At 42.8% G+C, this 12,667-nt stretch overlaps 1 protein-coding gene across 1 annotated transcript in view; it reads right to left on the bottom strand.

The window, feature by feature from the left end:
* Positions 1-12,284, bottom strand: part of COL6A5 (collagen type VI alpha 5 chain) — a 130,590-nt gene extending 118,306 nt beyond the window's left edge. The window contains exons 1-4 of the mRNA XM_040247139.1: positions 12,218-12,284; positions 11,454-11,555; positions 10,024-10,614; positions 5,708-6,340 (exon numbers count right to left, since the gene is read on the bottom strand). Of these exons, the coding sequence (XP_040103073.1) occupies positions 5,708-6,340; positions 10,024-10,614; positions 11,454-11,555; positions 12,218-12,284 (1,393 nt within the window). The remainder of the gene's footprint in view (positions 1-5,707; positions 6,341-10,023; positions 10,615-11,453; positions 11,556-12,217) is intronic.
* Positions 12,285-12,667: the final 383 nt, after the last annotated feature.

Here is a 12,667-nt window from a genome sequence, read left to right as displayed (position 1 = left end):
ATACTGTCTATACATAATGGCCTGCTTAGGGAACTCTGCCACCCTGCCTGAATGGTAAGCTAAAGTGCCTTTGTTCGGGGAAACATTTCTGACTCTGTCCACATGTGAATGGCTGAAAAAAATAAAAAAGTAACACACACACCCTTTCTCCCTGAGTCTGGCCTTTGCAGGAGATGCTTGCAAAACTTATGATCTTTTTACTTTACTTCCTCACCTCCTCCCCTTTTGTGTTCTATAAAAGAACATGGCATCCAGGCCCCGTAAGATGATTATTTTGAGACATTAGTCTGCCATCTTCTCAGTCTGCTGGCTTTCCAAATAAAGTTGTTATTCCTTGCCTTAACACCTCATATCTCAGATTTACCGGCCTATTGTGTATCAAGAGCAGAGTGAGTCTGGATTCGGTAACAGCTTCTGAAGAATGAGGACACTTCAGTTGAGGCCTAGACATTTCACTGAGCACATTCTGACCCATTTTCTCCTGTGAAACTTACCACAACCTTGTGAGGAAATTGAAACTGAGTGAGGCCCAGTCACTGAGGTCATGCAGTCAGTGAATTAAAGACTAAGAACCAGATTCCCAAACCTCCAGGCTTTTAGTTAAGATTGGTTTTCTGATATTGACACCTGCCTGCATTTGTAGTTTATGCCTTATCATTCCTTTGAGAAATAGATTCAGACGACCTTCTGTTCTTACTTCCCCAATAACCTCTTCTACATGGAGCAAATAGAATAATATATTTAAAACTAGGACCAGACCATATTACTCTTCTACTTAAATGATTTATCACTGTAGTTAGAATTTTAAAATGAAAAATAACACTAATATTTTCCTCCTTTTCTTTCTCATCCTATTTCTGAGTGAGTGAGTGAAAGTCGCTCAGTTGTATCTGACTCTTTGCAACCCCATGGACTATACAGTCCTTGGAATTCTCTAGGTCAGAATACTGGAGCGGGTAGCCTTTCCCTTCTCCAGGGGATCTTCCCAACCCAGGGATCGAACCCTGGTTTCCTGCATTGCAGGGGGACTCTTTACCAGCCGAGCCACAAGGGAACTAGCAATTCTTTATCTTCCTCACTGTGTTTCAACAACACTGGGCTTCCTCCTGTAGTTTTTGTGCCTGCCCTCTTTCCTGAAATATTCTTCCCCCCGAATCTTCACAGGCTGGCCCCTTCTCATCTCATGGATGTGTCAACTCAAACGTCAGTTCTTTAGAAGTCCTTCTCCTCCTTTCCAGCTAAAGCACATCATCATCATCAACCCCATTACCCTGCCTACTGTCTTTATGATACCCGTTACTTCCTGAAATTACTTTATTATTCATTCGTTCCTGAGCACAGCCTGTTTCCTGACACAGAATGTCAGCTCCATGAGGGCAGAGACTTTGCCTCGTTTTCTGCTCTGCCCACTTCAGGCCTGGTACATCACAAGATTTCAACAGGAAATTGTAAATCAAAGAGCTCTCAATATTTTTCCTTTGTTGAGCAGATGCTCTGTCAAAAAGTGCTTTAACTCTCCTAATAGTCTCTTCACTACTCTACTTAGCCATTTTTTAAATTGGGTATAAGAAAAAAATATACCTTTACATTTTAGGTTATGTGTACAATTACCTGGTTGAGTATGTGAAAAGGTCTCTAAAATACAAGACAATTTAGTCTTTTCAGAAATATTTTCTTTCTTGATAGCTTGTTGGTAACTTATAGCTTTTGACACTACTTCAGGCTATGGGGAGCTGGATCTTAAGAAATCAGAAATACTGAAAATAATTTTGACTCTGAGAATTAAACTATGAAATCAATGTATAAAGTACTAGGGAAAAGGTAAGCAGTTATCTGCAAAACACAAGTGTGATCCCAAGACAGAAACACTTGATAGAGACCAGAATGAATTGATTTATATATCTAATAAAGAAAAATGGTGGTCAGTAATGAGGGAGAGAAAAATTCAAGTTCCAGGGGGTAACCATGGCAGTGCCCATCCAACCCGTCCTGGAGCTGTGCCAGTCCAATACACCAGCCACTAGTCACATGCTTCTATTAACACATGAACTTAAATGGCTTAAAATTAAATAAAATTTAAAATTCAACTCTTCAGTTGCAAACGTCACATTTCAGGTGCTTAACAGTTCCATGTGGTTAGTGGCTATTACATGAGACAGTGTAATTACAGACTATATCCATCTAAAAAGTTCAGTTGGACAGGGTTGAAGAAAAATATGTCCCCTGAGGGCAAGGTCTCACCTGCACAGTTATCTAGAGATACGGATCTATATATTGGACTTTAAAATAGAATCATTCCCCTGACTAAATACCGTAAGACATTTAAGTCATAAAACTAACTCCTTTGCTCTGATTCCACATCCCCCAGCAATCTTTTGCTTACAGTCTAGCTTCCCACTTGTATATATGTCTACAGGGAGAGACTATATTTCTCAGAGGAATATGGTCTCCAGTGTCCAGGTCCCTGGCACTATAGTTTCATTACAAAGATAACCATCAATCTTTTCTTATCCATCAGTCTCCTGGTTTGGTTAATGTGAGATTTTCCTTGCTTTAATGAAGTTCTATTAAATAAATTGAAGACAGTAGCGTCAGAGGTGCTGGACACAGCAGTGACTAAGTCAGTAGAGACTGGTCTGTGTTTGACCGTTTTGAAACTGTAAAGCTCTCTCACTGCAGACCATGGCAAATTCACTGAGGTAGTGGTTCTTAGATATTGCTAGTGTGAGTTCATTGGAGAGCTTTCTAAAATGCCTGCCCTACCTACAGACACTGAGGCATTGGACTGGGCCACTGAACTATTAACAATCTCCTCCGGAAGCCCTGATAAATTTATAGTAGACACTATGGGTGCTCCACCTATATCCCCTCAAATCCTTTACCAGGATTTTTGTATAACCAGTTCCCAGCACTTCCATTTAAACAGCTAGCACCAGTATCTAGGGGTAGTTGGCTGCTCGGGTTGTTGAAATCCTTTTTGCTTTTTACTTGAGCCAGAAGCGTCTGGAAATGAACGTTTCCTCCTCTGTGCTGGAATATAAATTCTTTGGTTACATTGCCCCCTGACTAGGCGGAGAAGGCAACGGCACCCCACTCCAGTGCTCTTGCCTGGAAAATCCCATGGGCGGAGGAGCCTGGTGGGCTGCAGTCCATGGGGTCGCTAAGGGTCGGACACGACTGAGTGACTTCACTTTCACTTTTCACTTTCATGCACTGGAGAAGGAAATGGCAACCCACTCCAGTGTTCTTGCCTGGAGAATCCCAGGGTCGGGGGAGCCTAGTGGGCTGCTGTCTATGGGGTTGCACAGAGTTGGCCACGACTGAAGTGACTTAGCAGTAGCAGTCTCTAGAATGGTTCAGTGGAATTGGCCCTCCATGGGACTTTGCTTATCATCTTGCCCATCCTGGCCCCATATCCTCACTTCCAACCAATCTCCAGTTTTCCTGGGTAAAATTTTGATACATCAGTTTTACTTGAATCCTTACCTGACATCTACATCTGAGGAAGCCAGCCTAAGTCAGGTACCAATATTTGAGAGCCACTGAATGAACACGAAGCCACTTACTGAGGCTTTATGGAAGATAAGGCTAGCCCTTGTTGTAGCCTTGGTCCCATTTCTTCCCATTTAGAAATTCTATAATGGCAACAATAGTTTTTGTCACGTAATTGGGAACTCTCTGAGAGGAACCACACTACACAGCCCCCTATGCCTTAAACTTTATACTGCCACTCTGAAGGACTCCTCTGTATCATGCAGGAGGTAAGGGGACCCTGGTTCTTTGCTGCTGCTGTGTAATGTATACATGCAAGAGGAAAGTCAGGGCTGGCCCAGGATTGCAGCCTTACACTTTCAGTTGACTACTGTGAATTTAAAATTAACCTTTAATATGATTGGAGGATTCTTTTCCAGGTGGGTGCTGCCAAATTTGAGTCCATTTGTTGGAAAGCGTTTTATTACAGGGAAATGTGTGAAGACAGCAGAGAGCTCAGAAGTAGATAAACTTGAAGTCACATCAAGTATGTTTTGTCTGTATGTCCTGGCACCTTTGAAAAGAACTTGGTAAGGCTATAGCAGATTCAGTTGTGGACAAAGATATAAGTATAATGATGATCCCTGCTAAGAGTTTCGTAAGAGCAGAATACTGGCAACGACCTCTATATCCAACAATTTAGGATATATCAAACAAATTCTGTTATACCCAGAGGATGGAATATTATTACTCCCAACCTAAAAAGAATATTGTCAATGAATATTTAAAGAGGTGGACAAAAGTTCATGGTATAAGGCTGATAGAAAAGAGAGTAAGGCATATCATCCTGGTTATCCCTAACATCCGTTCTCTCTTCTAAGCTAATTTAGGCCCCAGTAATTTGCTGAGGTACTTGGCTGCCCCAAGTAAAGATTACATTAATGAAGAGTGATATGTGACTAAGTTCTGGCCAATGGGATGTAAGCAAAAATGGTATGTGTAACTCCCGGGAATATCATTGAAGAAAAGGAAGGGGAACCTGCCTTTTCCTTCTCTTTCATCCTTCTAGTTGCTGGATGTGAATGTAATGCCAGGAGCAGTTATCTTGGATTATGATACTGGGAACAGAGACCACAAACAAGAAAATAACTTAGACAGTGACGCTGGTGTGCCATCCAGCTCTTTATACCTACCTTAGGACTTCTTTGTGAAACAGAAAATCATTTTACCATATCTAAATCACTGCTATATTTTTTCCTTTTGTTAGTCACACTCAGAAGTAATTGTAAGTGATACAACAAGTACCCAACTGTGGTTTCCTGCATTCTCCAATATGCCAGCCACCAGCATGTGGCTGTTAAAATAAAAATAAATTAAAGCTAAAACTCATTTCTTCACTTCCACTAGCCACATTCCAAGTGCTCAATAGCCAAAGTTGGCTAGTGGCTGCCTTACTGAACAGTGAAAACAAAGAACATTTTCATCATTACGTAAAGTGCTTTTCAACAGCACTGATACCCATGTTACATCATTTTTTAAAATGTGTATGCCTGTGTTTGTGTGTCCATGAGTGTAGAGAAAGAGAAGAGACTAAAAGATAAGAGAAATGTTGAGAATGGCTTTATCTGAAAGATAAGACTACAAGAGATTTTATTTTTTTTCTTTATGTTCATCAACACTATTAAACTATTTTATAATTACAATTTTTATATAGTTTATCCCAGTATGACTTACATGCTTAAACATCCATTGCAATCATTTAATAATGTATGGAAAAGGCAATGGCACCCCATTCCAGTACTCTTGCCGGGCAAATCCTGTGGACAGAGGAGTCTGGTAGGCTACAGTCCATGGGGTCACTAAGAGTCGGGCATGACTGAGCAACTTTACTTTCATTTTTTCACTTTCATGCATTGAAGAAGGAAATGGCAACCCACTCCAGTGTTCCTGCCTGGAGAATCCCAGGGACGGGGGAGCCTGGTGGGCTGCCGTCTATGGGGTCACACAGAGTCGGACACGACTGAAGTGACTTAGCAGCAGCAGCAGCAGCAGCAAGGTCATAAGGTTTGAAAATTTATAAAGTGAAACCATCACCAAAATCTAGCTTTAGAATATTTTCATAACCCCCAAAATTCTTTTACCCAATTATAGTAAGTCCTTGAGCCTGCCCCTGTTCCCACCCTTGACAGCTGCTCCTATTACTTTTATAATGTGAAAAGTATTTTTTAAAACATACCAGTTTTATCAAGTTCCATTTGTTCAGCACGAGTCGAAATTTGGGACCATATTTCATTCTGGAGCTTTTTTAAGAACTTCTTGCTGTAATTATCCAAGTCTGCGTAGGACTGCAGCATGGAGACGGTCTGCTGCGGAGGGTAAGACACTATTTCTTCCAACTGGGTCTTGTTGGCCCCCTCAATACCCACGGCAAGCACGGTTACATCCTGCAGCCGGAGGTCGAGGGCCACCTCACGCACGTTGTCGTCCGATGGCCTGTCAGTAACCAGGACTGCTATTTGGGGCACTCCTTGCGCCCGCCTGCTGCCATGTGATACCGAGAAGCCTTCCCTCCTCAGCTGCTCAATGGCAGCTCCAGCACTGGATCTCCCAGCCCGCAGAGAAAGCTTCTGGATTTGCTGCTGAAATTCAGACTGGGTTGTGCTCGAGCTCAGAAGAGAAAACGTCTCGACTCTGTCACTGTAACTCATAAGTCCAAGCCGCAGGCAGTTTTCTTGCACATCCATGGAGGAGGTGATGTTCTTCAGGAAGTTCTGCAGAAGCCTTAGATTCTCTGTGGTCCCAACGGCCTCATCCACCAGAAACATGAGGTCGGCAATTGAATCTTTCTTACAGGCCCTGGGAAAAGGGACTGTGGAGAAAGAAAAGGCAGGTAGGTTAGTACAGACCCCTGGCTCAGAGTGAGAAAGCCGCTGTATAGATTGTCAGACACCATTAGGGAAAATGGAGGCAGTCATGATAAATAGAATTAGCAATTTTTTGCTGAAAAAAAAATACAAAAATTCTGAGCAAAATTTTCACTGGCCATTGATTTCAGAGACCTTGAAACGCTCTTCCCCTATCTGAACAATGCGTCTTATTTTCCTATCACATCCCATCACCATGATCTTCACGACCAACGTCACCACCAGCATGACTACCAACACCTCTACCAACCACCACCTCCAAATCCACCATTACCAGTATGAACCACCGCCACTTTCAAATGCTCAGATATAGGTATGAGTTCATGGAAATATCTCTGATCTCAGGGAGTTCTTACTCTATGGGGAAGACAGAAAAATAGATTATATTAGTTCAGACCATAATAAATGCTAACAAGGAGAATAAAACAGGTGTCTCAAATGAGCTGCCCTATGTTGGCGATGTGGGGTAAGAACTCAATTATCTGAGACATAAATAAGTTAGGGAAGGCCTCTCTGAAAGGATCACATTTAGGTTGAGAAAGGCAAAGAGAAAGATTCAGCTACACGTTGTTTGAAAAATAAAAGAATAATTCTGGCAGAAAGAAAAGCAAGAAGTAGAAACGAGCAAGACGCTCCGAGTAGCCAGAGCCAATGAGTGAGGGGAACGATGACTGATGAGGTCAGAGGGAACCAGGTCCAATCATATGGGACTCACATGACCTTATTTACATCTTTTAAATATCACCCCAGTTCCTGAAGGGAGACAATGAACTCATTAAAATTTACTTAAAAGTAATTGCCCTAATACAGGAAATAGAGAATGGTTCTCGGGCAAAGATAACAAGAGTACTTTTGATACATGAATTAGAGATAGAGTGGACTTGATGATAAATTAGATATGTGTTGGGAAACAAAAAGGAAGTGTTGAAAACGTCTAGGTTTTTGACATGAACAACTGAGAGGATGTTGGTTGTGTCTTTTTGCAGGGTAGGAGAGATAGGGGGAAGAACAGGTTGGAGGGAGGAGTCAAGAGCTGTTTCAGACATGCTGAGTTTGCGATCTATTGAAGACGCCAGGTAAGCAGTTGGCTCTGTAAATCTGGAATGCAGGGGAGAGTATATCACATGCACAGAAAATACCCACTCCAGGCACAGATGGGGGAACCACAACTGTGATAAGTGCAGCTGAGAGATAGGCTCAAATCTTGCCGAAAACTACCCGTAAAATAGTGAGCTCTAGAAGCCAAAAGACATATCTTATTTATCTCTATCTCTCCAGTACCTGGTACCTGGTAGGAGCTCAGAAGTATTTGTGGAATTATAATTCTCATAAACCTACTAATGTACTCTGAACCCACCCCCCCACCATATATGGCTAAAACAAACTTTCAGCATGGCCTGCTCAGCCCAGCATTTATTTGCAAATAGCTATTACAAACTGTTTGCCAAACTCCATACAAGTCATATCACTCATATCATAAGGTCAACACTATTATCCTCACTTTATAGGTAAGGAAACTGGAGCTCAGAAGTTAAGCAGCTTACTCAAGGCCCTTAGCAGCCAAGCCAGGCTTTGAACTCAGACTCCAAAACCCTTATTCTTAACCTCTAGGCTTCCCTGGTGGCTCAGATGGTAAAGAATCTGCCTGCAATGTGGAAGACCTGGGTTCAATCCCTGGATCAGGAAAGGAATGGCAATCCACTCCAACAGTCTTGCCTGGAGAACTCCATGAACAAAGGAGCCTGTGGACTACAGTCCATGGGTTGCAAAGAGTTAGACATCACTGAGTGACTAACACTTTCACTTTCAAAGGGAAGGATAGCGTCCTGACAAGCAACCCTTGTTGAACCGTATACCTCTGTGAAATAAATCAGGAGGAGTGAGAGAAACACAGTCAGTACCCAGAGCCTTCTAAGAAGGCAGTAAAGCCCTACTGTCATGGAGACCTCAGGCTATCTACAGGGCTGTAAGATCTCCAAGGTTCCCAAGGTGAAGGGTCACATTTCAATCGTGTGCTTAGTCGCTCAGTCATGTCCGACTCTTTGTGACCCCATGGATGGTAGGCTCCTCTGTCCATGGGGATTCTCCAAGCAAGAATACTGGAGTGGGTTGCCACACCCTCCTGCAGGGGATCGTCCCAACCCAGGGATTGAACCTGGGTCTCCTGCATTGCAGGAGGATCTTTACTGTCTGAGCCACCAGGGAAGGGTCACAGGAGGGTTTTCTCTCTAGGAGGAGAAGTACACGTGCTCTGAGAACTTGCTATTTCCCCCAAGGCAGGAGGAATGAAGGATGGGAAAAGTGGAGGTAAAAGTACTTCCTGGTGCTTCAGAGGCAACACTAATTGTGACAGAGCCTGCCCAATACTTACCCAAACCCATTTCCTCTTCTTGCTCATAGGACTAGACATAGTTCCCAGCCTTACCTGCAACTAGGTGTTGCCATGGGGCTAAGATCATACTAAAGAAATGTGAGCAGAATGTGTGCCTCTTCTAAGCTTAGCCCATAAACTCATCCCATGAGTGACCTTCCCTCTTTTTCCCCTTTACCAGCTGCATACCAATTCCCAGGGAACCTCGAAAGTAATATTTGAAGATGGAAGAGCCACCACAAGCTTAATTATTTGAATAGAAGCAAAACAACTGGTCAACCTGAGCACTAGTCCCGCAATGTTACAAGAGAAATCAATAAACTTCTTATTCAGGAAGTCTACTTTTTATTAAGGCATGCTGCTGCTGCTGCTGCTGCTAAGTCACTTCAGTCGTGTCCGACTCTGTGCGACCTCATAGATGGCAGCCCACCAGGCTCCCCTGTCCCTGGGATTCTCCAGGCAAGAACACTGGAGTGGGTTGTTGTTAAGGCATAGCCTGGTCTGATTACAAAATCAATCCATAGTGATATCCAAGGAACTGGTGAATGAGAGCAGGAAAAAAGTTTCAAGATCATTCCAACTTTTATATCTTACAAATGAGGGTGCTGATGCAAGGCTCACAGAGATGACATCACTTCCTCAAGTTCACAGCCAGCTAGTGGCATTGTCTGGATCTTTTTGACCTGGGTAAGGGCACTTTTTACCACACCAAGTGGCTTCCTTGAGTCTTAGAACTAGATAGCACCTACTCAGAACAGCCTCTCATTATCAACTGAGCACAGAGGCAGCCAGGAAAATCCATTTGCTAGAGACTCTTTCTACCTCACTCCGGATAGAATGACTGGACCCCCTCAGCAGGGCAGTCTACTTACTGGGTGCCTTCCATGAGTGTGCTGACCTGTTCCACCTGCTTATCAACACTGCGTGCAGGGCTTCCTGTCTCACATCACCCTCTCTTTGCTAAGGCTTTCTAGGATTACCCCCTAAGTAAACTATTTGTACTCAAAGGTCTTCTGTTTGGAGGTCTTATGGAGAACTTTCCTAAGACATAAATAAAGCATTTTTCAAATGAGAAGCTGTGGTAGTCTCCTTTTAGCTTTAGGAGATCAGGAATGAAAGTTGATGAGAAGGAGGTCTTCTACATTTCTGCATGAAATAGAGATTTCTGGTGGGTGGCACCTTAGAGATAATAGGAGATGGCTTTCTGGGTCAGATTGCATGGGGGTGGGACACCTCTTCAACCAAGGGCCTCCTTACCTTCTATATCAGAGTGGGCTGCCCCATCCTTGTACTGAGCTGCAGCCTTGAGAATCTGCGTCATGTTTTGGGAGAACGTGCTGAGGTCCCTGACCGTCCGGAGGCTGTAGTGGAACTGGCCCGTGGCCATGGCCTTCAGGGTCTTCTCGGACGCCCCCTGCATCCCCACCGAGACGATCCTCACCCCATCTTTGCGCAGCGCTTCGGCAGCCTCTGCCACAGTATCTTCAGGCTCGGCTGAAGCCAGGACCACCAGGATTGGGGGAAACTGCTTCCTGTCCCTCCCGCTTGAGAAGTAGGCCCTGTGCACCTCCTGGAGAGCCTTCCCAACCCGCAGGGAGCCCCCCAGGAACCCGAAGTTCTTCTTGAGGTGGTTCAGCATGGGGCCCCTGCTCTTGAAGGTGCTGAGCTGGAACTCTCTGTGGAGCCCATCGCTGTACTGGGCCAGGCCCACCTGGTACTTGTCAGCCTCTATGGGGAGGCTGCTGATCATCTTGTTGATGAAGGCCTTCACAAACGGGAAGGACTTAATTCCCAGGTGATCGGAGCTGTCCACCAGAAACACCACATCAGCATATTCAGGGCTTGGCCCTATCAAAATAAGATGACAACAAACCCAAGTAAGGTGATGGTTTAGCCTTGATATTTTAACCACCTCTCCTTTGAGATTATGTCCTAGTGTTAAGGGTAACTCAGAATCCCAAGGAAAGTGTCTTCTGGAGGTCAAACAGAGGAAACTGTACTTGTTTATGCTAAAGTATCAAACAAGAGGACTTCTGTAATGTTAACAACAGATTTTTTCTTTCACAACTCTGTGCCAAGGCAACCAACTGACATTTTTTTTTTCGTTTTTTGGTTGTGGAACCCCAAACAACTTAATTTTATACTAAAAGAATAAACAATGTGATGCCAGAAAGTTGCCAAGTGGCCTGTGGATTAAAAGCAACTTTTATAACAGTATCAAGCAAAGAAGCAGCTATCTTGGGCTGGAGATCATAGAGGCAGATCTGAAACAGGAGCTTGATTGAGGGGAGGCAGAGGAAGAAAAGCAGGGTGTGGCTTGATTTGAGGAGACTCTGGTACATTGCTTACACCAGAGCATCCCTCTTTGGCTCAAGAGGGATGGCTTAGTGGTAGAGAATCCACCTGCCAAAGTAGGAAACACAGTTTCATCCCCTGCTTAGTGGTAAACAATTCACTTGTCAATCCAGGAAACAGGTTCCTTCCCTGGGTTGGGAAGATCCCTTGGAGAAAGAAATGGCAGCCAACTCCATGATTTTCACCTGGGAAAATACTGAATGAACAGAGGAGCCTGGCTGGCTGTGGTCCATGGGGCCACAAAAAAGTCGGACACGATTTAGCAACTAACAGGAGTCAGTTATCAGCTACAGACCTTCCCCAAGAATTGGAGAGGAGGATTGGAGGATTACAGCCATAACCTCCTGGGTAAGGTGGCTCTGGGAAAGCCAAGGGCAATTCTCCTGAGAAAGCGAGGTACTGCTGTGAGACGTTGTAGGCAATATTCACAGCAACTAGGGGTGGGGAAGTGTATTCATACCTCATAAAGAGAGTCTGGACAATGGAAAAAACCACCAGTGTTGACTCAAGCAGAAATGGTCAGCCACCTCCACCCTCCCAATTAGTGATCTGCTCGTAAGTGTTTAACTAAGCAAGATATTTCTTTAAAAGTGACCCTGATATCAGAAAATCTGAGGGTAGCACAGTGCAGAGTTAAAGATATTTCTTTGAGTGATGTTTTTATAAATACAAAAGATCTAGCTTTCATATTCTACATATATATGGGATATGAAAGCTTTTATATTAATTATTATACACATATAATTTCCTCTGTGGGGTTCCTTTTTTTTCCTTTTCTTTCCTTCATTAAAGCCAAGTTGCAAACTGACCTACAAAACAAATGGGCTGACTCTATTCATAGAGACATGGAACATCAGGACTTCAGAAAATCTGGCCAAGTGTAGCATAATTCATGGCTTTTGCACATAGCTTTCTGTCACCTTTGAAAGCTTAAGTACGCTCAACACTGTATATCACCAACTACAAATAAATTCTGTCTACCTCGATTTTTCAGTAAAGAAATACATCCTTTGTTTCTATTAATTAAAATAAAGATTTGTTGAGACATAAAAATATTTATTTTCCTAATAACAATAAATATAAAATATACTGGTACCTGGGCTCTGATATGACAGTGTTTTAGTCCAGAAGAGAGGAACAAATATAATTAGCAGGATCTTCATTTTGTTAGCGAAGTATTCTTGCTTTTATTCTGTAAAAAAAAATGTTATTTACAATATGAAAAATATTGTTTTCATATTGTAAAAGCAAAACATATAGTTTTTTAAGATATATTTCTTGTCTATTTCAAGAAACTATATTTCTTGTAAAAGCAAGAAATAGAGTTTTCTTGTTTTTATTCTGTAAAAAAAAGTCATTTATAATATGACATATATCATTGTTTAACAAGAAATAACTATAAATAACTGAGAAAATTGAGTTAGAACAAAAGACACCATAAACACTATATTTGTCAAAGCAGTGTCAGGGGTGTTTAAAACGTTCATCAAGTGAAAAGTGTTAGTTGCTCAGTCGTATCTGACTCTTTGCAGCCCCATGGACTGTA

This window comes from Oryx dammah, unplaced genomic scaffold (genome assembly GCF_014754425.2).
Source record: "Oryx dammah isolate SB20612 unplaced genomic scaffold, SCBI_Odam_1.1 HiC_scaffold_2, whole genome shotgun sequence".
Lineage (NCBI taxonomy): Eukaryota > Metazoa > Chordata > Mammalia > Artiodactyla > Bovidae > Oryx > Oryx dammah.
This window is presented reverse-complemented; position numbering and strand designations above follow the sequence as displayed.